Genomic DNA, 21656 nt, shown 5'->3' on the forward strand with positions numbered 1-21656 from the left:
ACCATCGACACATTGGCCGCCCAATAATACCTCGGGAGATTGGGTAACGCCAGCCCCCACCATCTCTACCCGCTCCAAGAAGACCCTCTTCACCCTCGGGGTCCCATGCGCCCAAACAAAGCTCATGATGCTGCTCGTCACCCTCCTAAAAAAGGCCCTAGGGATAAATATGGGCAAACACTGAAAAAGGAACAAGAACCTCGGGAGAACAGTCATTTTGACGGACTGCACTCTACCCGCCAGCGATAGCGGCACCATGTCCCACCAGTCCTCCATCTGCTCCACAAGCCTGGTAAAATTAAGCTTATGGAGAGTCCCCCAACTCCTGGCCACCTGCACCCCCAGGTATCTGAAACTCTTCACTGCCCTCTTAAACGGGAGCCTCCCAATTCCCTCCTCCTGATCATCCGGGTGCACTACAAATACCTCGCTCTTGCCCAGATTCAACTTATAGCCCGAGAAGCTCCCAAACTCAGCCAACAGCTCCATCACCCCTGGCATTCCCCCCTCTGGGTCCGCCACATACAACAGCAGGTCGTCCGCATACAGCGATACCCTATGTTCCTCCCCACCCCGCACCAGGCCCCTCCACCTCCCCGACTCCCTCAGCGCCAAAGCCAGAGGTTCTATCGCCAGTGCAAAAAGCAAGGGGGACAGGGGGCACCCCTGCCTGGTCCCACGGTAGAGCCTGAAGTACTCTGATCTCCTTCCATTGGTAACTACACTCGCCATCGGGGCCTCGTAGAGCGACCTCACCCATTTGATGAACCGCTCCCCGAATCCGAACCACTCCAGCACCTCCCACAGGTACCCCCACTCAACTCTATCAAACGCCTTCTCTGCATCCAGCGGCACCACTATCTCCACCTCCCCCTCCACCGCCGGCATCATAATAACATTTAACAATCTCCGCACATTCGTGTTAAGCTGTCTTCCCTTGACAAATCGTGTCTGACCCTCGTGTATCACCCCTGGCACACAGTCCTCTATCCTGATGGCCAGGATCTTCGCCAGCAACTTAGCGTCAACATTGAGGAGCGAGATTGGCCTGTATGATCCACACTTCAAGGGGTCCTTATCCCGCTTCAGGATCAGAGAGATCAACGCTCGTGACACCGTCGGGGGCAAAGCCCCCCCCTCCCATGCCTCGTTGAAGGCTCGCACCAACAGGGGGGCCACCAGATCCCCATACTTTTTATAAAATTCCACCGGGAACCCATGCGGCCCCGGCACCTTACCTGACTGCATTTGACCAATCCCCCTGATTAGCTCCTCCAACTCTAACGGCGCCCCCAGCCCCTCCACCAGTTCCTCCTGCACCTTTGGGAAGCATAGCCTGTTCATGAAGCTCCCCATCCCCCCCTCCCCCCCACCGGTGGCTCCGACCGGTACAGTTCTTCGTAAAAGTCCCTAAAGACCCCGTTCACCTCTGTCCCCTTCTGCACCACATTCCCACCCTTATCTGTCACTCCACCAATTTCCCTAGCCGCATCTCGCCTGCGGAGCTGATGCGCCAACATCCTGCTCGCCTTCTCCCCATACTCATATACCGCGCCTTGCGCCCTCCTCCACTGTGTCTCCGCCTTTCTGGTGGTCAGCAAGTCGAACTTGGCCTGCAAACTACGCCGTTCCCCCAGCAACCCCTCCTCCGGGGCCTCCGCGTACCTCCTATCCACATCCAGGAGCTCCCCCACCAGTCTCTCCCTCTCCCTTCTTTCCCTATGGGCTCGGATGGAAATCACCTCCCCCTGGATCACTGCTTTCAGAGCCTCCCAGACCATCCCCACCCGGACCTCCCCGTGTCGTTGGTCTCAAGATACCCCTCAATACTTCCCCGGACCCTCCTACACACCTCCTCATCAGCCAGCATCCTCACATCCAGACGCCAGAGCGGGCGCTGGTCTGGCGCCTCCCCCATCTCCAGATCGACCCAGTGCGGAGCATAGTCTGAAATTGCTATGGCCGAATACTCTGCATCCTGCACCTTCGGGGTCAATCCCCTACTCAGGATGAAAAAATCTATTTGGGAGTAAACCCTATGCACATGGGAGAAAAAGGAATACTCCCGCGCCCTCGGCCTCCCAAACCTCCAGGGATCCACCCTTCCCATCTGGTCCATAAACCCCCTCAGCACCTTGGCCGCCGCCGGCCTCCTACCCGTCCTTGAACTGGACCGGTCCAGTGGGGGATCTAGCACTGTGTTAAAGTCTCCCCCCATGATCAGGCCCCCTGCCTCTAGGTCCGGAATGCGGCCCAACATGCGCCTCATAAAGCCAGCATCATCCCAATTTGGGGCATACACATTAACCAGCACCACCTTCTCTCCCTGCAGCCTACCCTTCACCATAATAAATCTGCCCTCCTTGTCAGACACCACCTCAGACGCCTCGAACGCCACCCTCTTCCCCACCAGAATCGCCACCCCCCCGGTTCTTTGCGTCTAATCCTGAGTGGAAAACCTGCCCCACCCACCCCTTCCTCAGACGAACCTGGTCCGCCACCTTCAAGTGGGTCTCCTGAAGCAAAGCCACGTCCGCCTTCAGCCCTTCAAATGAGAAAATACCCGAGCCCGCTTAACCGGCCCATTCAGCCCCCTCACGTTCCAGGTGATCAGCCGGATCAGAGGGCACCCCGCCCCCCCTCCCCCGCCGACTAGCCATAGCTCATCAACTGCTCGCCCCAGGCCAGCACACCCCGCCCGACCCGTTCCCCATGACGATACCGCCTCCCCTCTACCCCCAGGGCCCACACCAGCTCTCTCCTGGCCCTTCCAGCAGCAACCCGGTATTCCACCCCCCCACCCCCCACCAGGCTAGGACCCCTCCTAGCTGCGATGCACCCTCCATGGTACTTTCGTGAGTCAGCTGACCCCGGCAACTCCCGCCAAAACCCGACCCCTCCCGACATGGGGTCATCCCGCCCTCCTGCCACACCTCCTTGGCACCGCTTCAGCGCGGGAAAAAACCAGTAGAGGCCACGCCCCCACCGCCAGCTCCACCCCTGCCAGCCCCGCAGCGCGGGAAACCAGAGGAAAGCCCGCGCTTTCACACTACCCCACCCCACCCTTCTGACGCAGCTCCCCAAATTCCAGCTCCACCCCATCACCCAGCCCCATACAGAAGAAAAAAAAACAAACCCCAACATTCCCCACATAACACAAAACCATACTCAACAGACCCACCCGGAAACAGAGCAAAAACCAGCATAGAAAACACATGTCAAAATTACAAAAACAGCAACAGCAAAAACAGCAACGATGGTAGTACACCGGACCCCACAGCCCCCAGACCCTAGTTAAAGTCCAGCTTCTCCGCCTGTACAAAGGCCCATGCCTCCTCCGGGGACTCGAAGTAGTGGTGCCGGTCCTTGTATGTCACCCACAGTCGCGCAAGCTGCAGCATTCCAAATCTGACCTGCTTGGCATGCAGCACCGCCTTCGTCCGGTTGAACCCGGCCCGCCGCTTAACCACCTCCGCACTCCAGTCCTGGTAGATTCGCACTACCAAATTTTCCCACTTGCTGCTCCTCTCTTTCTTGTCCCAGCGCAGCAAACACTCCCGGTCACTGAATCGATGGAACCGCACCAGCACCGCCCTCGGGGGTTCATTCGTCTTGGTCCTCCTGGCCAGCACTCTGTGGGCTCCCTCAAGCTCCAGGGGCAAATGGAAGGACCCCGCTCCCATCAATGAGTTCAGCATCATGGCCACATAGGACGGAAGATCCGACCCCTCCAGCCCCTCCGCCAGGCCCAGGATCCTCAAATTCTTTTGCCTCGTGCGAAAGTCCAGCTCCTCCAAGCGGTCTTGCCACTTTTTGTGAAGTGCCTCGTGCATCTTCACCTTCCCCACGAGGACCACGGCCTCCTCCTCCCGCTCAGCGGCCTGCCGCTGCAACTCCTGAATGGCCGCCCCCTGGGCTGTCTGGGTCTCAAGCAGCTTGTTGGTAGTCGCATTCAGGGAGTCCAGCAACTCAGCCTTCAGCTCCGCAAAACAGCACAGAAGAGCAGCTTGCTGTTCCTGCGCCCACTTCCACCAGTCCTCGGGTGCTCCGCCGGCCGCCATTTTGTCCTCCTTCCCCCGCTTTTTCTGGGGAGCTGCTGCAGCCTTTTCCTTTGCCCCACTCCGGGTACGCACCATAAATTTCGGGGAATGTTCCTCCAAACACCTTCCCCCACCGGGAGTCGTCGAAACAGCGCCGTTTGGGGCCCTAAAACAGGCCCGAAAGTCCTTTAGTAGCGGGAGCAGCCGCACGTGCGGCTTAGCTCCGCATCACCGCAACCGGAAGTCGTGAAGAAACATTGATATAGTTCCAAGCTTGTGCGGCTTGGGTGGGAATACGCAGGTGGTAATTTTCCCATGCATCTTCTGCCCTGGTCATTCAAGGTGGTAGAGGTGTTTGCAAGGTTCTGTTGAAGGAACGTTGGTGAGTCCCTGCAGTGCATCTTATAGATGTTAGCACAGTGGGCTAAACAGCTGGCTTGTTATGCAGAACAATGCCAGCAGCACGGGTTCAATTCCCATACCGGCCTCCCCGAACAGGCTTTTCACAGTAATTTCATTGAAGCCTACTTGTGACAATAAGTGATCATTATTATTATTATTATCCTGTTACTGTGCATCGGTGGTGGAGGGAATGAATGTTTGTAGTAATAGATGGGATGCCAATCAACCCTAATGGGGCTCCGAGATTGTGGCAAACTTCTTGAGCGCTGTTGAGTGTTCCATCACACTTCTGACTTGTGCTTTGTAGGTGATGCAAAGGCTTTCGGGAATTGTCCACCTCCATTCACAACTGGATGTGGCAGGACTAAACAGCTTAGATCTCATCTATTGGTTGTGGAATGGCTTATCACTGTCTATTATTTGCTGCTTCTGCTGTTTGGCATGCAAGTAGTCTTGCCTTGTAGCTTAACCAGGTTGACACGTCATTTTTCAATATGCCTGGTGCTGCTCCTGGAATGCCATCCTGCAGTGTTCATTGAAGCAAAGTTGATTCGCCAGCTTGGTGATGGTAGAGGGGTAGACATGTTGGGCCATGAGGTTGCAGAATGTGATTGAATACAATTCCGATGCTGCTGATGGCCCATAGTGCCGCATGGTTGCCCAGTCAGTTTTGAGTTTCTTCTACTTAGCATGGCAGTCAACATGATGGAGGGTAACCTCAATGTGAAGATGGCAGATGGGACTTTATCTTCACATGGACTGTGTGGTGGTCACTCCTACCAGTACAGTTAAGGGCAGATACATCTGCAACAGATATATCGGTGAAAATGAGGTCAAATATGTTTTTCCCTCTTGTTGATTTCCTCGTCACCTGCAAGCAATTATGTCCTTCAGGACTCAGTCAGCTCGGTTAATGGTGGTGTTTCCGCAAGCCATTCCTGGTGATGGACACCGAAGTCCCCAACTCAAGAGTTCATTCTGTGCCATTGCCACCCTCAGTGCTTCTTTCCAGTATTGAACAAGGAGGAGTACTGATTCTTCAGCTGACGACTAGTGGTAATAATAATAATATTATAATAATAATCGCTTATTGTCACAAGTAGGCTTCAATTAAGTTATTGTGAAAAGCCCCTAGTCGTCACATTCCGGTGCCTGTTCGGGCAGGCAGGTACAGGCTGGTGGCGGGGGGGGGGGGGGAGGGGCAGGGGACATGGTTGCCTTACGTTGCATTCAGCAGAAGGTTCGCTTGTCCATGTTTGATCTGATGTCATAAGAACATAAGAACTAGGAGCAGAAGTAAACCGCCCGGCCCTTCGAGCCTGCTCCACCATTCTATAAGATCATGGCTGATCTATTTATGGTCTCAGGACCACTTACCTGCATTCTCGCCATATCCCGTAATTCCTTTATTTTTCAAAAAAAATCTACCCTATCTTTAAATATATTCAATGAAGTAGTGTCTACTACTCCTTTCGGTAGGGAATTTCATACTTTAACAACCCTCTGAGTGAAGAAGTTCCTCCTTGATTCAGTCCTAAATCTGCTCCTCCTAATCTGGAGGCTATGCCCTCTTGTCCTACTTTCACCTACCAGTGGAAACATCCTTTCTACTTCTATCTTATCCATTCCCTTCAAAATTTTATATGTTTCTATTAGTTCCCCCCTCAACCTTCTGAATTCCAGTGAATATAATCCCAATCTACTCAGCCTCTCCTCATACGATAACCCCCTCAACTCCGGAATCAGCCTAGTGAACCTCCTATGCACCCCGTCTAGTGATAGCACATCCTTTCTCAAGTGTGGAGACCAAAACTGCACACAGTACTCCAGGTGTGGCATCACCAGCACCTTGTACAACTGCAACATTACCTCTCTACTTTTAAACTCAATCCCCTTCGCAATGAAGGACAAAATTCCATTTGCCTTCCTAATTACTTGTTGCACCTGCAGACCAACTGTGACTCATGCACAAGTACACCCAGGTCCCTCTGCATAGCAGTATGCTGCAGCTTTTTACCATTTAAGTAATAATCCATTCTATTGTTACTCCTACCAAAATGCAGAACTTCACACTTATTGACATTATACTCCATCTGCCAGACCTTTACCCACTCACTCAATGTGTCAGTGTTCCTCTGTAAGGTTTTACAGTCCTCAGTACACTTTGCTCTGCCACACACCTCCGGGTCATCTGCAAACTTGGATACCTTACACGTAGTTCCCAACTCCAAATCGTCTATATAAATTGTAAATAATTGTGGTCCCTGAGGCACACCACTCGTCACTGATTGCCAGCCAGAATAGCACTCATTTATTGTCATAAAACTTCTTAGGGTCCAAAGTTAATGTTGGAGACTCCCAGCGCAATCCCTCCTGACAATATAGCACCAAACCCCATCTGCAGGGTCTGTCCTGCAAGTTGGGGAGGCCATACCAAGGGATGGTGATGGTGTCTGGGACATTGTCTGTAAAATATGATTCTGTGAGTATGACTATGTCAGGTTTCACTAGTCAGTGAGACAGCTCGCCCAATTGTGGCACAAACCCCAGATGCTAGGAAGAAGGATTTTGCAGGGTCAACAGGGCTGGGTGTGCCACTGTCATTTCTGGTGCCTAGATTGATGCCGTTTTCATTTCTTTATGATTTTCTGTAGTAGTGATATAACGGAATGGTTTGTTTGGCTATTGCAGGGGACACTTAAGTCAACAACCTTGCTATGGGTCCGGAGTCACATGTAGGCCAGTACAGGTAAGGATGGCAAAGTTCCTTCACTAAAGAACAATAATAATAATCTTTATTGTCACAAGTAGACTTACATTAACACTGCAATGAAGTTACTGTGAAAATCCCCTGGTTGCCACACTGGGACCCTGATGCTGTGAAGCCACAGTGCGAACCACTGTGCTACCGTGCCGCCCATTCAGTTGGGTTTTCATGACAATCAACAATGGTTTCATGGTCACCATGATTGAATCTAGCTTTTTTTTTTAAATCCCAGATTTATTAATTACCAGATTAATGACTGGCACATACGGTGCTGCGTGGGGCATATATAGATCAGTAGTGTGTCAGCGTTTTTTTACTGGGTTCAGAAGTATCATTCCTGTCCTTCCAGGCACCAAAACATAAATTTCAAAATTGGCTATTATTTGGCTGCCTTGTGAGTGACCTCTGGTGGTTTCAAGAACAAGCAGATAATTTGCTCAACATCAATACCTCCATTTTAGCCAATATCCCTGTGTACATCAAAGAATACCAATTAGCATATTATTAGTTGCCTCCTGTTTGAAAAGGGAAGCTCTCTGGATGCCTTTCTCAGGACCCTACCCAAGATGGCCAGTATCCAAAGGGTCGACATAAATAGGGTAGTAAATGACACAGTTCCATTCTGAAGCAACCTCGGCCCCGTTTATGCCAAACAGAGGTACTTAAAATCAGTCCCTTTTTCCCCCACATTGCAAATAGCATTGAGAATTAATCATGTGAAAAAATCACGGGTGTTAACCCCCGTGCAGCTTTTCAGTGCACCACTACTATACCTGACGGGAGACCATTCTCTAACTTTGTGCCTTCACATAAAGTTGTTAGATTAGCTTTGAAACCGACAGGACCAAGAATTAATATTCAAATATTAAGATGCATGTCTGCGCCCTGTACACGCGATTAAAAGTATTCCAAAAGAGATCTGTAAAGATACTAATGAGAAAAGAACTGTCCATCAGAACCCCATCTTTAACCACTTCTTCCTCCCCCACACCCTCCCCCCCCCCCTCCCACACACATATACTGAAGTACTCTCCATACAGAAATAAATCCAACATGTCTCCATGACAACCAGAACACTGAGTAGTGGCTGCTAATCTCTCAACTGTTATCCAATTCTCACTAATAAGAACGAACGCTAAGGAGGACATTAAAGCTCTTAGATTGGAAGAAGAAATCTGTACACTCAGCGGAAAGGTAAACAGATCTTATGATTTATAATCAATTGACCGATGGATTACTAACAATGTTAACACTGGCGTATTTGGGTCAAAGCTTCAGGGGGCACCAGATCATTGCCTCACAAAGCTGTTTGTCTTTCTCTGTCTCTTTCTTTCCCTTCAGTCTTTTCTTCCTATATATTCAGTTGACCCTCTTTCACTCTTCCACCCATTGTTTGCCTTTGCTTCCGTTTTCTCGTGCTTTCTTTCTCTAATGTGGGTTTATTGAGTTTCTCTGCTGCCTGCCTTGTTTTCCTCACGTTTCTGCAGCCCCCACACACGCTGGGCATTGATGCACTACGTCTGAAATACGAATAAGCGCGTTCAAAAATGAACTAAATAAACTTGAGAGTGATACTTCACTGTCCTTTAAAAGGAATGACAGCATTATAAACGGGAACAGGGTGTTGGTTCCTGACTTCCAATTTGGAACTGTCCTCAGCAATTTACAGAAACGGTATGTAACTGTCCAGTGCCACTAACAAGCAGAATGGTGGGGGTAGGCAAGCAAAGAAATAAAAAAGATAATGCAACAAAAGAAATATGAAGAACGGAAAAAGAAAATCAGCAAAAATGTTGAGAACAAAAGGACTCCTTTGCATTGTCTCCACTTAAGACGCTAGACCTAAGGTTGCATATAGGATCATGCATCAGTAAATAAATCTGAACATTTTATCATGGAATTGTTTGCCCTCGATAGGAAAGTAAATACAGAAGCAATTAAAAAAAAACTTTGCAAAGACATCACTTGGGTTTGTTGATGATCAGAACACTTAGTGAACACTTTTGACCCAAGTTATACACTGAGATCAGAATCTGATTAGATCCAATTTGCTTACTTAGCATAATAATGCAAAGCACTCTAATAATGCAAGCCAATATGTCGTATTAATAAAAACAGGAAAAAAGCAACAATCTGGAAAATAAATATTAGACCAAGAACTTCATAAAGTATGATTCACCATAATCTGGTTTAATGAAAAAAACAAAATATCACCACCGCCTTGTAATTATTTCAATATTTGCAAATGATAACTTTTATGTCAGAAAATGAGATACCCAGCAGATCTGAACAGTCAATGAACTCACATTATGAGAGAACATTGTTCAAACATTTATAGATCATAAAACACAAGTGAAGCATTTCCGATTGAGCAATAAATGGGTTAAACAATGGAAATTTGTTAAACTAGAATGGATACAACTGGTGAACAGTAGCTTGGCCATCAAACCTATTACACTTCATTTTAGATCTTCCTTAGCTGCCTTAAAGTGAAGACTTTTCCTTTCTCTAGATTTGAGAACTGCATGACGAGAAGGATACGCCAGAAAGAGACAAAGGAAGAATATGTTGCCCTGGAAATTACCATTTGGTGTTTGGATGATCTATACCAGTATAGTGAACACTTACATCATCAAAGGATGGACCAAGGAGCACAACCAGACAGATGGCTACGCCTATGAGTTTCTGAGAGAATTGCTGCATAACTTGTCTCCAAACGACCAAGTGGCATTTTCCAACCACCAAACAAGCTTTCTGATTCAAAAACTGTGGGATCGAGTGCAGTGCTCAGAACGAATAGCTAGCACGAAAGAACAATGTGACAAGGTGGGTTTATATCTTCATCTTTACCAATGTTCAGAAGAACCATTAGCCACTGTAAAATGTGTAATTTGGCAGACATGTCAATCATTTAGAAGAAACAAATTGGAAAATGCCTAGTCTTAGCTAAATGGCAGCCTTTCTGCTGCTGGGTTTGTGGGGTTTGTGGAACTGTTAGGTCTGAAAGCAGCATCACGTACAGAGCACACTTTAACTCAGGACTCATTGACATGGGCCAGAATTCTCCAACCATTGGGATTCTCTTTTCCCACTGGCAGCGCAAGATGCCCCTGGGTATCCCAGCGGCCTGGGGTGGTTTCAATGGGAAATCCCATTGACAAGCTGCAGTAGGATAGAATCCCACCACCAGCGAACAGCGCCCTCTGAGAAACATGCCTTTGGGAGACCGGAGGCTCCAGCCCATGATGCGGGAGAGCTGCGGAGACCTGCTGCATCGCCACAGCAGCTCTGCCATTTTGAAAACGCAAATGCTAGCTCTCTACTGACGGATTGTCCAGGAGGGAGTACAAAGCAGCAATGGGAAAAGATAAGGAAGGAGCTATCCACTGGGATATTGTACAGACAAGCAGGGTATTCCTGCTCCCTGGCTCCACAGAATGCTTCTTTCATAACTTTAAAAAAAACTCACCTCTTTTTGTCGTATTTGCGCCACAGGTGCTGTTAAAGAATATCGAGTAGAGCAGGCCCCGGCTCCCAGGTTCCAAGTTGTGCGTAAAACAAGTGACATGTGGTCCACTTTCTACCCTTGTAAGTTTCAGCCATAATTCAAGATTTAAACAGATCGCCCAGACTGTCACTTCAGCGCAGTATTAAGGAAGCCCTTCATTAACCAGGCTCCAAATGCCTGTTCAGGTTGATTTAAAACAATCCCAGGGTACATTTCTGAAGAAGTGCAGCTGGTTCGCCTGATCCTCTGACCAACATTCTTCTCTTAACCAGAATCAGCAAAACAGATTGATTAGTCATTCACCTCATGTGCATAAAACATCTACTTCAAAAGTCATTCACTGACTGTGAAGCACACCCACAAGATGTGAAAAGGATCATGGGCCGGATTGAATCGGTGGTGTTTTACAACCATGGAAACGGCATGGCCCGGGAACAATTCAGGACCTGTTAATGGGCTAGCATCGGTGCCACGTGGAACTAGATCAATTCCAATGAAAAATGGTGACCGATTTCCCCGGGGTCAGGTTGGCACTCGAGAGGCTGACAAGCTGCAGCCGCATATAAGCACTCCACTTCCCACACACACTCCAGCCAACAAGATGGCAGCACAGATGCGGAGCTCGAAACCTTGCTGGACGTCACGGAGGAGAGGCGGGGCACCCTGTTCCCCAGGGTGAGAAGCAGGCTGCCACTCACCGCCGTATGTGAGACATGGACGCAGGTGGCAGAGACTGTGAGCGCCGTGGGCTCCACCGCCAGGACTGGCCAGCAGTGTCGCAAAAAGCTGCAAAACCGCCGCAGGGCCAGGCTGAGTAGCCAGCACCATGCCTCTACCACCGACCTGCATCCCACACAATCGTCAACCTCCCTCATCCCGGACAACGATCGATCACCACCCGCATAAAGTCTGCTCACACTCCTACCCGCATCACATTCCAGTACCCATACTGCTGGCCGTGTGCCCTTGTTCACAAAGGCCACCAGCTGCCCACCACCTATGCTGCCCACATCCGACTGCCGAACATTATGCATTTTCTGTCTTCCTCTCTTCCCCTCCCTGAACCCAACCGCAGGAGAAGGCGATGCACTACTGCAGGGAGAGAGAGAAGACTGGAGGGCATACGCCGGACGTGCGGCCCCTCAGCATCACCGAGCAGTGGGCACAGGTCCAGGTTAGAGAGCCCAGGGGGACGGCAGTCACCGAGGCGAAGGTTGGCATTGGGAATCTAGTGAACCTCCGCTGAATTGCAGTGTCCTTATGGAATGCATGGCACCACCCCTTCACCACCCCACCTCTCCCACACCAACTCACCACCCCACCCCCAGCACCCTAAACCCAGCACCCCACCACTACCACACCACCCAACTGCAGCACTCTACCACCCTCACACCACCCTAACACCATCACCCCACCACTGTCACACCACCTCATCTCCCCCACACCACCAACCCAGCCTGCAATTCAGCCAAGTGCCATGTCTTGTGTTGTGCAGAATCACCTGCCGATGAGGCAGGCCCTTCTGGTGTTCACTGCCTAGTCCATAAACCCAGGATATGTCCAGCGACGCAAGCTTCCAAACGTCAGCCCACAACACCAGTCCGGGGACTCAACTGACTTTCCATCAGAGCTGTCTGCAACACCCTCCACAAACCCAGAGATACACACTTTGGTTGGGCACTTCAGTGAAGAGGCTCCTGGGCACTATCTGATGTGTATCACACACATGCAGCAGTACATCAGGTGGAGATAGGAACCCCTGAGGGGATGGAGGGTCGGAGGGCGCCCCGATCCCAGGGACTAGCTGCTGTCCAGACGGCTGTCAGGCTTCTAGAAAATGGGGTCCCATCGATGCTGGAGATGCAGTCACAGAGCCAGGGACTACTGAGGGGTTTCCAGCAACAATCCAGTGCCTGCAATTGGAGGAACGGGAGGTGGTGCTGACCATGCGTGCCATCCAGGCCAACATCACAGGGTGACGCAGCGGTGGAGGCCTTGGGGCAAAGGTATCGGCCAGGGGTCAGTATGGCCAAGGCCTGGGCACTCTGTACGGACGGTGGCTGAGGCACAGGACAGGGCTGACATGTCACAGGCAACTATATACCACTGCCACCTCCGCAGACACTCCAGAGCTAGGCCCAGTCACAACGGGTCATAGCTGCAGGCGTCGATGGCATTGCCCAGGTTCTGGCTGACATGAGCCAGTTGCAGAGGGACGTAGAACAGTACCAGAGAGAGCTAGCGTAGTCCCTGTGCTCCATGGCCGCAAACATTGAGACCCTGGTTGAGACGAGAGCAGAACTCCAGGACTGGCGGTGCAGGTGGAGCAGCGCTTCGGCCACACCGCCATCACACCAATTGCAGGTTCATGGAGTGCAACCCCTTGCAGTTTGTGATGACCAGCATGCTCGTGGGGGGACATGTGGCCCATCGAACACCCCTGAACCTGGGTCATCCTGGCAATCAGAGAATCCCTCCAATGCAGACGGAGGCCATTTGGCCCATAGAGTCTGTATCAACCTTTAAATGAGCACTCTGTCCATTTACGAGTGTCCATCTTGTGCTATCCTCGTAATCCCATAACCTAACCTGCACATCCTGGAAATTTAGCATGGCCAATCCACCTGAACTGCACATCTTTAGACAGTGGGAGGAAACCGGCGCACCCGGAGGAAAACAACGCAGACATGGGGAGAAAGTACAAACTCCACACAGTCACCCGAGGCCGGAATTGAACCTGGGTTTCTGGCGCTGTGAGGCAGCAGTGCTAACCACTGTGCCACCATGCCACATTGAATCTGATATATAGTGCCGAGCAGGTGTACAGAGCCTCTATGATGCATGGGTGCACCAGTGCACCAATGTCTGTGAGATACCAGAAGGTCGTCACTCGACGCCTGGAAGGACCCCGTAGGAAAAAATGTTCAGGGCGACGGTCACCTTGATAGCCATTGCGATCGGGTGTCCTCCCCATTCTCCCATTATTCCAGGTGCACCATAATCAGGCAGATATGCTCAGTCAGAGTCTTCGACGACATGCCCGGTCCAGTAGGTCCTCGAATGATATGCGCTGCTGGCACAGACGAGGCCTAATGCATCGCCTCCTTCCCACCTCCTCTTCAGCCTTTTGGGCGGCTGGCTCTCCATCCTCACCGCCTGGCTCCTGTTCCTCTGGGGAAGGCTCCAATGCTGCAGAGTCCACTCAGAGCAAATCCTGTTCACATAGCCCCAGTGCATCACCCAGAGCTGCAGCGGCTAGGATGATGTCAACAATTCCTGGCTGAATTCCAAAATCCATTGTCTACAGGGGGCAAAAGGCAGACATATTAGCATGGTGCGTATCCCCGTGACGAAACAGGTCCAACGGGCTACACGGTGGTCCCGGCCTGCACTGCAGTCCCTGCCCCTGCATGTCCCCCTCCCTCCTCTCCCATCTATCCCCAACCTTTCCCCCTGAGACTTTGTCCTCTGCAACACACCCCTGGCCCCACTGATGCCTGGCAACATGGGGGCCTCTGGCCCCAGCATCTGTTCCTGTTGGCAGGGGTACCGTTGGCTGGTTGTACCCATGCCAGTAGTGTGCTCTGTGACCTCGGCCTGCCACCTTCCTTTATGGGCTACCATGGGCATTGCCCTTGGATGGGGTGTGTGCTGCCATGCTGTTGGGCAGTGCCCGGTTGTGGGTGGGGGGGGGGATGGAGGAACGGGTTGGGGGTGCGGGTTCTGAGGTGGGTATATCCATGCAGCCGATGTCGCTCTGTGCAACCATAGGCTACGGCAATGGCAGTCCGTTCCTGGACCCTGGGCATGGCCCATCCTCTGATCAACACCCCCCCAATCCACTACAACCCCCCGAACCCACCCACCCCCCCCCCCCTCCCCCCGCCCGGCCCTGGCAAAATGATCCGCCCCGCCTTGTTTCCCGATTTTTAAAACTACAAGTGAACCTTGGCATCAGTAATTCCTCCTAGCGGAGGCGGAGCATCGTGGGCATCCTGGAGAATACCTGGACGGGCCTGTAAATGATATGCCAATGGCATTTACTGTACGTGTGGTGTAGAATGCATTCACATCGCTGTTGAGGCTCCAGAGCATAGCATTCCATCGGGCGCTAGGCACTGGCCTCTATTTTCGCCTGTCGCGCGATCCTCTGCCCAATCGCATTTCCCGATTCCGGTGTCAACCGACTGAGAATCCTGCCCCATATTCCCAAAATACTCATTTTTTAAGAAAGGTTAAGAAACCAAAGGTGGGGCAGCACGGTGGCACAGTGGTTAGCATTGCTGCCTACGGCACTGAGGACCCGGGTTCGAATCCCGGCTCTGGGTCACTCTCCGTGTGGAGTTTGCACATTCTCCCCGTGCCTACGTGGGTTTCGTCCCCACAACCCAAAGATGTGCAGGTTAGGTGGATTGGCCACGCTAAATTGCCCCTTAATTGGAAAAAATGAATTGGATATTCTAAATTTATTTTAAAAAAGATACCAAAGGTTCCTTTTACTCCAAGTTTCCTCTTCAAAGCTTGCATTCACAGTTCAAATCTATTTCAAAGTGAAATTAAACACATTCTTGTGTAAAGAACTAACAATAGGTTTCTGCAAAGATTCATAGCTGCAATTGGTTTCCAAGTTGAAACTGTAAGCAGCTACAATTTCTTCCCCAATTTGTTTATTATAGAAATGAACACAAGTGGCGAGCAAAACCATTTTGGCACTTCTATTCTCCCCATAACTTCTATGCAAAAAGTCTTAATAGCAATGAGCCTAAAAAAATAAACATGCTCCTTCCTTGTTGAAGGCTCATTAAATATTGCGCAGACTAAAATATTCCAGAAATGCTTTGGCTACTAAAGCAAGCTTCCGTACATACTCACGCTCACAGCTGTGAATCAGTGATGCAAAAGAAGAGGAAGATGTCAGCATTTCCCCACAGCACTGGCCGAAGTAAAGATTCGAGCAGAGTTTCGAGCCACACACACGGTGTACTTACTTGTCGTCAGCAGCAGCACGTGAGTCAATACAGCCAGTGAAATCTATGTGGGTGGGTCGCATTGCATAAGATTTCTACTTCGCTTTAACTTGCATTTCGGTACTATCAAAGCATATATATCGCTATTGACATGAATGCAATTGCTCGTTGCTTTACCTGTTTACTTGTTTAGCTATGCCTTGCCAATGCCTCAGGTCAGTTTGTTATGGTTCAGAACAAATGAAACTTATTTTCAGCACAGATAAAGAATGACAGCCTACAGCATTTATTTCAAGTCTCATAACTTTATTTACTGACTTAAGTTATCATGTTGAAGGCACACGATGTTCCCATTTATGTCGTGTCCATTGTATATGAGATTTTAGGTAATGTGGTGTCCCAATATTATTAGAGCTCCAGTCTGTGGAAGATTACAGTGTTTATTATCGTGTTAGAGTTTTTGTAGTGTTTCAATATGTCGTGTTCCTGTCGGGATTCCAGCTTAGTGGGTTAAGTCTATGAGATGTTCCATTGCACATCCTTCAACTACACCTGATGTTCCAGTGTAAATACGTTTCTGATATGGGATTCCAATAAATTTAGAATTTCCATCCAATGCGTGTCTTTATGGTACATTGCAGCATACATGCGGTGATCCAGGGTCTGAATTGTCAATATTTCCTGTCAGATGGTATAACTGCCTGCAAGCAGCTTAAAAGTTGTAAAATAACCTCTTCCACGTGCAAACATGTGCAGCACTGTACCACATAGGCTAGCACTGTTGCTTCACAGCGCCAGGGTTCCACATTCGATTCCTGGTTTGGGTCACTGTCTGTGTGGGGTCTGCATGTTTTCCCTGTGTCTGCGTGGGTTTCCTCCGGGTGCTCCGGTTTCCTCCCACAAGTCCTGAAAGACGTGCTGCCAGGTAATTTGGACCTTCTGAATTCTCCCTCCGTGTACCCGAACAGGCGCGGGAATGTGGTGACTAGAGGCTTTCCACGGTAACTTAATTGCAGTGTCGATGTAAGCCTACTTGTGACAATAAAGATTATTATTATTGCTATGAGTGGCTGCTGATTCAGCTACAAATCCGTCTATCATTGCGGATGTCCAGATCCCAGTCAACGAGCCTTAATTTACAGATTCTCCACTCAGCTGGGCATAGTCTGCACAGAAGAATAATTGAAAGAATACTCTTACTAAATGGAGTTCGTAAATGGGTGATTTAATTAATTATCTAGTTGCGAGCACAGATGCATACTTGTTGATTTGTTGACTTGCATTCATGTCAATGGTTTCCAAATCGGAGACTATGCAAGGATGGCTGCTATCACCAATTTAAAATAGTTTCATTAAATTATGCAAGAATGGGGTATTAGCCCAAAGTCCACTGATAAAGAATGCAATGACCTTATCTATTCTGGTCTGGCTAAACCTTTTGGGTTTATAGGGGGAGACGGTGGCATCGTGGTATTGTCTCTGGATTAGTAATCCAGAGAATAGTAATCCTGGGGCAATGTGAGTTTATCTGTCAGTAACACTTCCTTGTTGTTAGTGGAGGGTCCTGGGGGACCCGGCCGGAGAATGATTCACCTGAGGAAGGAAGACAATTTGTCAGTGTCCATGCTAGGCAACCAGGTGATACTGATATCAACATAATCATCCTGGCCTTGACATTGCTGAATAACGGAGGACTTTTGTTTAGATGTGAGATGAGAGGACCCTACATTGGTTGCAGTCTCTGTCTGTTCTGCTTTTGTCCACTGGACTTTTACCTTCCTCCGAGATGCCACCCTCTCTGCGGCCTGGTGACTGTGATGCAGCATAATGGCTTCTCTTCTTCTGCAAGTTCAAAGGTCCGTTCATGACTCCACCCTCCAGCTACAATACCATTAATGTTGCATCTCTCCACATGGCGAACAATGTTGACGTTCCTGTCATCTTTGCATTCCTGACCTTAGATGGAGTCAAGGCTTCTGATCTAATCTCCCAGCTTTCTGTTACTCTGATTGCATTACCGCTGAAGACCTGTTAAGGACAGCTACCCTTCTAGACTTCTCCACACAGGACCATGCCAACTCTATACTCATCCTTGCCAAGCGCAGAAAATCAGAGCTGTATCCAGGTGTGGCACACTGCATTGTGCCTTCTGACCTTGACTGCTACCTATGCCCAGGCCTCCTTTGTTTGGTGTGGTGCCCTCCACTTACCATCTGGTGGCATCAGCATGTCCCGCCTGGTACACTGCCTCCACTAGAGAGCCCAGGCACCCGTCCGAGAAACGGCCATCAGAGTGCCCAGTGGGTGCAGAGGCCATAACTGCTGCCAAGTTTCTGATTTTCTCCTGGACAGTTCATGAGGTTTCTCGCCAACTCCTGTCAGCCTTCAGGGAGCTGCCTCTGCTCTACTTACAACCCCCACCGAGTTCCAGGATGGGATTCTCCGATCCCCCTGCCGCATGTTCTTGGCGGCACGCCATTTTCTGGTGGCGGGATGCGATCTTCCTGCAGCTTGTCAATGGAATTTTCCATTGAAGCCAACCCAGGCCACCGGGAAACCTGCAGGCGGGGGTGCGCTGCCAGTGAGAAACGAGAATCCTTGAGAATTCCGATCCCAGTTGGACCCGATGCCTGACGAGCTCTGCTCCCGCTGGTAGTGTTGAATCAATGTCTGGCTGCTTTCACACTGTTTGGCCCTTAATTAGCCAATCGATGTGAAAGTATGTGTTAGTTCTGCTTGCGGCCAGACGCTGAAATCATGGCTCCTTCAAAGCCTTCCAATTGCAGGACATTCAGGCACAGGTAAAACTAGTTGGTTTATCATAAACCATGAGACCACCTATTCACAAGATCATTAAATTGGATCACTGGGCTTAAACGTTTGTAGCATAGAATAACATGCAATAATTTGTGTGCTAATGTTTCATCTGTGAGATCTTGTTAACTGCTAAATGTCAGCTTGATTCATTTGGCAGTATTTTTTGGCTCCAAGTCAGAAGGTTATGCGTTCAGTAGACATATGCTAACACGGTGGCACAGTGGTTAGCACTGCTGTCTCACAGTGCCATCGAACTGGGTTCAATTCCGGCCTAGGGCGACGGTCTGCATGGAGCTTTCCTCCCACAGTCCAGAGATATGCAGGTTGGTGGATTGGCCGTGCTAAATTGCACTTTAATGTCCAGAGATGTGGAGGTTAGGGGGGGCCTATGGGGATAGACGGGAGTGGGCCTACGTAGGGTGCTCTTTCGGAGGGTTGATGCAGACTCGATGGGCTGAATGGCTTCCTTCTGCACTGTAGGGATTGTATGAGAAAACTTCACTGTCGCTTTGTTGCAACGTGCCTTGCAGATTTACAATTAAAGTGAATCAGTTACATCATTTTTTAATCACGATATTGGTATGTTCCTGCAGGACAATCGCGTCTGTATAAACTGTGTAAAGAACAGTTTAAAATGCTTTGAAAGTATGGCCAGGATTTTCCGGCCCTCCCTGCTGGTGAGGTCCTCTGGTCCCACCCAAGACAACCGTCCACGGCGGGTTTCCTAGCTGCGAGATTGATGGGACTAGAAGATCCGGCTGGCAGCCAGTGGCAGGCCCACTCCACCACACCCTGCAAGGGTGTTGGAAAATCCTGTCCTATGTTTTCTAGTAAGAAATCACATTTAGGCACGATTAACCTGAAAAATGACTTGCCATTTTGGGCGAGATCGACAGTGTTATTTGTGCCCGCTATAATGGCGAGATTGCGACCGGTATTCACCTGCACGTTGGACAACAAACGAGTCCCCACATGAATCTTGCTGTGCCTGGCTAACTCACCGTCTTATTCGTCTCCTCAGTTGCTCGCCGCTAACGAGGGGGAGCAGTTTTTAATCCCTCCCTCAGTACTCACTCCCAGTCAGGAAATGAGGATGGAAGCGCGGAGACCTGCTCCTTGCTTAGGGGATGCCGACCTGACCAGGCTTCTCGGCGCCGTGGATAAGAGGCGGGACACCTTGTTCCCCTGAAGGGGTCGATGAACCAGCAGCATGGTCAGCAATGCCGCCTGAAAGGCAGTGACAGCTGCAGTGAGTAGAGGCAACATGACCGACAGGACCACCAACCAATGTAGGAAGATGAACGACCTCTCACGAGCTTCAAGGGTAAGTTATCACCTATCTCCTTGCGTCAGTCACAACTGCCAACCTTCAATTTCCCAAACCAGCCACCCACTGCCCCCCTCCCCCACTAATCCACTGGTTGACATCTCGCACCCTCCCAACATCTGATTTTCAAGCCTGTTCCTCAGAATCCCTGAAATCCAAGTCCTTACCCACTATATGGAAAGGGCCCTGGAGATCGCAGGGTTGCCTGAGGAGAGAGCAGTGATCAACAATGAGGTTGGCCTCCACCAGAGAGGTGAGGATCCACTGTCCCTTCATCTAGATGACCTGTCTCAGGTGAGTTATTGATTTCCCACAACATTAACCTTCCCTTTCACTGGTCGCATGTCCATCGTCTCACAGGATCATCATCTGATCAGGTTGGGCCATCCTGAGTCATACACCCTGCCACCCAAGAGAACACCTCGGAGGAGAACACTGGCAATACGTCACAGATATCGCCCGCATCTTCCACCAGCACAGAGACACACACCTCGGTGGACGACATAAATGGATAGGCTTCAGGGACACTATTTGGTGAGAACCACACACCTGCCAATGCACATCAGGTGGAGGCAAGCACATCCAAGGGAGACAGCGGTCGGAGGTCTGCTGGATCCCAGGACTCAGCTGGGTCCCAACCAGATGTCAAGTCTCTGGACAAGGTTCTCCCAAATCTGATGTAGATGACAGGACAGAGCTGTGACATTCAGGAGGGAATGTCAGTGACATTCCATTCACATTGGCAATACCAATTGGAGGAGTCCCAAAGCCTTCAGGTGCAAGGGATGATGCCGGCAATGTATGGTACCCAGACCAAAACTGCTCGGGTGGCACTCACAATGAATAATCTGGAGCACAACGTCAATGTCTTGAGTGGTGGTGCCCAATGCATGGCTCAGTCTGTGATGACCAAGGCTGAGGGCCTCAACATCATCAGTTGATGAGGGAGATGTCTCAGACACAGATGGACATAAACAAGGCACTCCAGAGCGTGGCCCAGTCACTGAGGAGCATCGCTGAGGGCGTCGACACCATGGTGTGGACAATGTGGAGCCTCCAGGACTGGCAGTGCCAGATAACTCGGAGGCTTCTGGACCTCACTCCAACTACCCATCCATCCTGGGTGAGTCACCCAGGGCCCAATGGGTACCCTCCGGGAGAAGGCAGCGCTGGAGTCTATCCTGGGTCTTTACACCATGAAGGCAGTCTCTGCTTCTTCCGAATTCTCCCTTCCTGACATTGCTTCCTGCTGCCCTGCAGATGCACCCATAGGGTGGCATGGCAACACCTGTGACACCGGTAAGTCGGCCGCGGCAATCTGGCTCTAGGCCCTCCAGAGGACGTCCGCCAAGAACATCAGGCTGTCTCTACTTCTGATGTCCATCCTGGGGATATACCTAGATGTAGCACTAGGCCACAGAGGATCGGGAAGAATGAGTAGTACTGCATGGTCATTGGTGAGTTCGCTGCTCCCACCCTGGGGGAATAGAAATCTGTAACATTAAAATGTTCACTATTAAAACATCTCACACCTGATAACCTGAAGCCTCTGTCGCTTTCGTCTTCACAGCGAGCCTGCCACACCCCATACCCCAGCACAGTGGTCCAAGATCAAAAGCCCCTGATGCAGATTCCATCAAGAGGATGGGTGTGAGCGTGCTGTCAGCAGGAATATAGGAGTCAGACATAATCAGAACTGAGAAGCACCAGAGCTTTCCTCACAAGTGGTTATCACTCTCCTTGTAGAGGGGCCCACTGACCATGTCAACAATGGCCCATCAGGTTACACAGATCCTTAGAGGTTGGAATAGGGTGGTCGGGGAAGGGC

At 50.2% G+C, this 21656-nt stretch overlaps 1 protein-coding gene and 1 long non-coding RNA gene across 3 annotated transcripts in view; one reads left to right on the top strand and one right to left on the bottom strand.

Moving 5' to 3' along the window:
- Positions 1–15665, bottom strand: part of LOC119966422 — a 51695-nt gene extending 36030 nt beyond the window's left edge. Inside the window, exon 1 of one of the 2 annotated variants that reach the window (XR_005460760.1) lies at positions 15586–15665. This is a non-coding gene — a long non-coding RNA (uncharacterized LOC119966422). The remainder of the gene's footprint in view (positions 1–15585) is intronic. The other variant, XR_005460759.1, reaches the window with a different exon arrangement.
- Positions 8255–21656, top strand: part of LOC119966421 (zinc transporter ZIP12-like) — a 152785-nt gene continuing 139383 nt past the window's right edge. The window contains exons 1-2 of the mRNA XM_038798047.1: positions 8255–8403; positions 9722–10035. Of these exons, the coding sequence (XP_038653975.1) occupies positions 9775–10035 (261 nt within the window). The 5' untranslated portion in view covers positions 8255–8403; positions 9722–9774. The remainder of the gene's footprint in view (positions 8404–9721; positions 10036–21656) is intronic.

The sequence above is a fragment of the Scyliorhinus canicula genome, chromosome 5 (genome assembly GCF_902713615.1).
Source record: "Scyliorhinus canicula chromosome 5, sScyCan1.1, whole genome shotgun sequence".
Classification (NCBI taxonomy): Eukaryota; Metazoa; Chordata; class Chondrichthyes; order Carcharhiniformes; family Scyliorhinidae; genus Scyliorhinus; species Scyliorhinus canicula.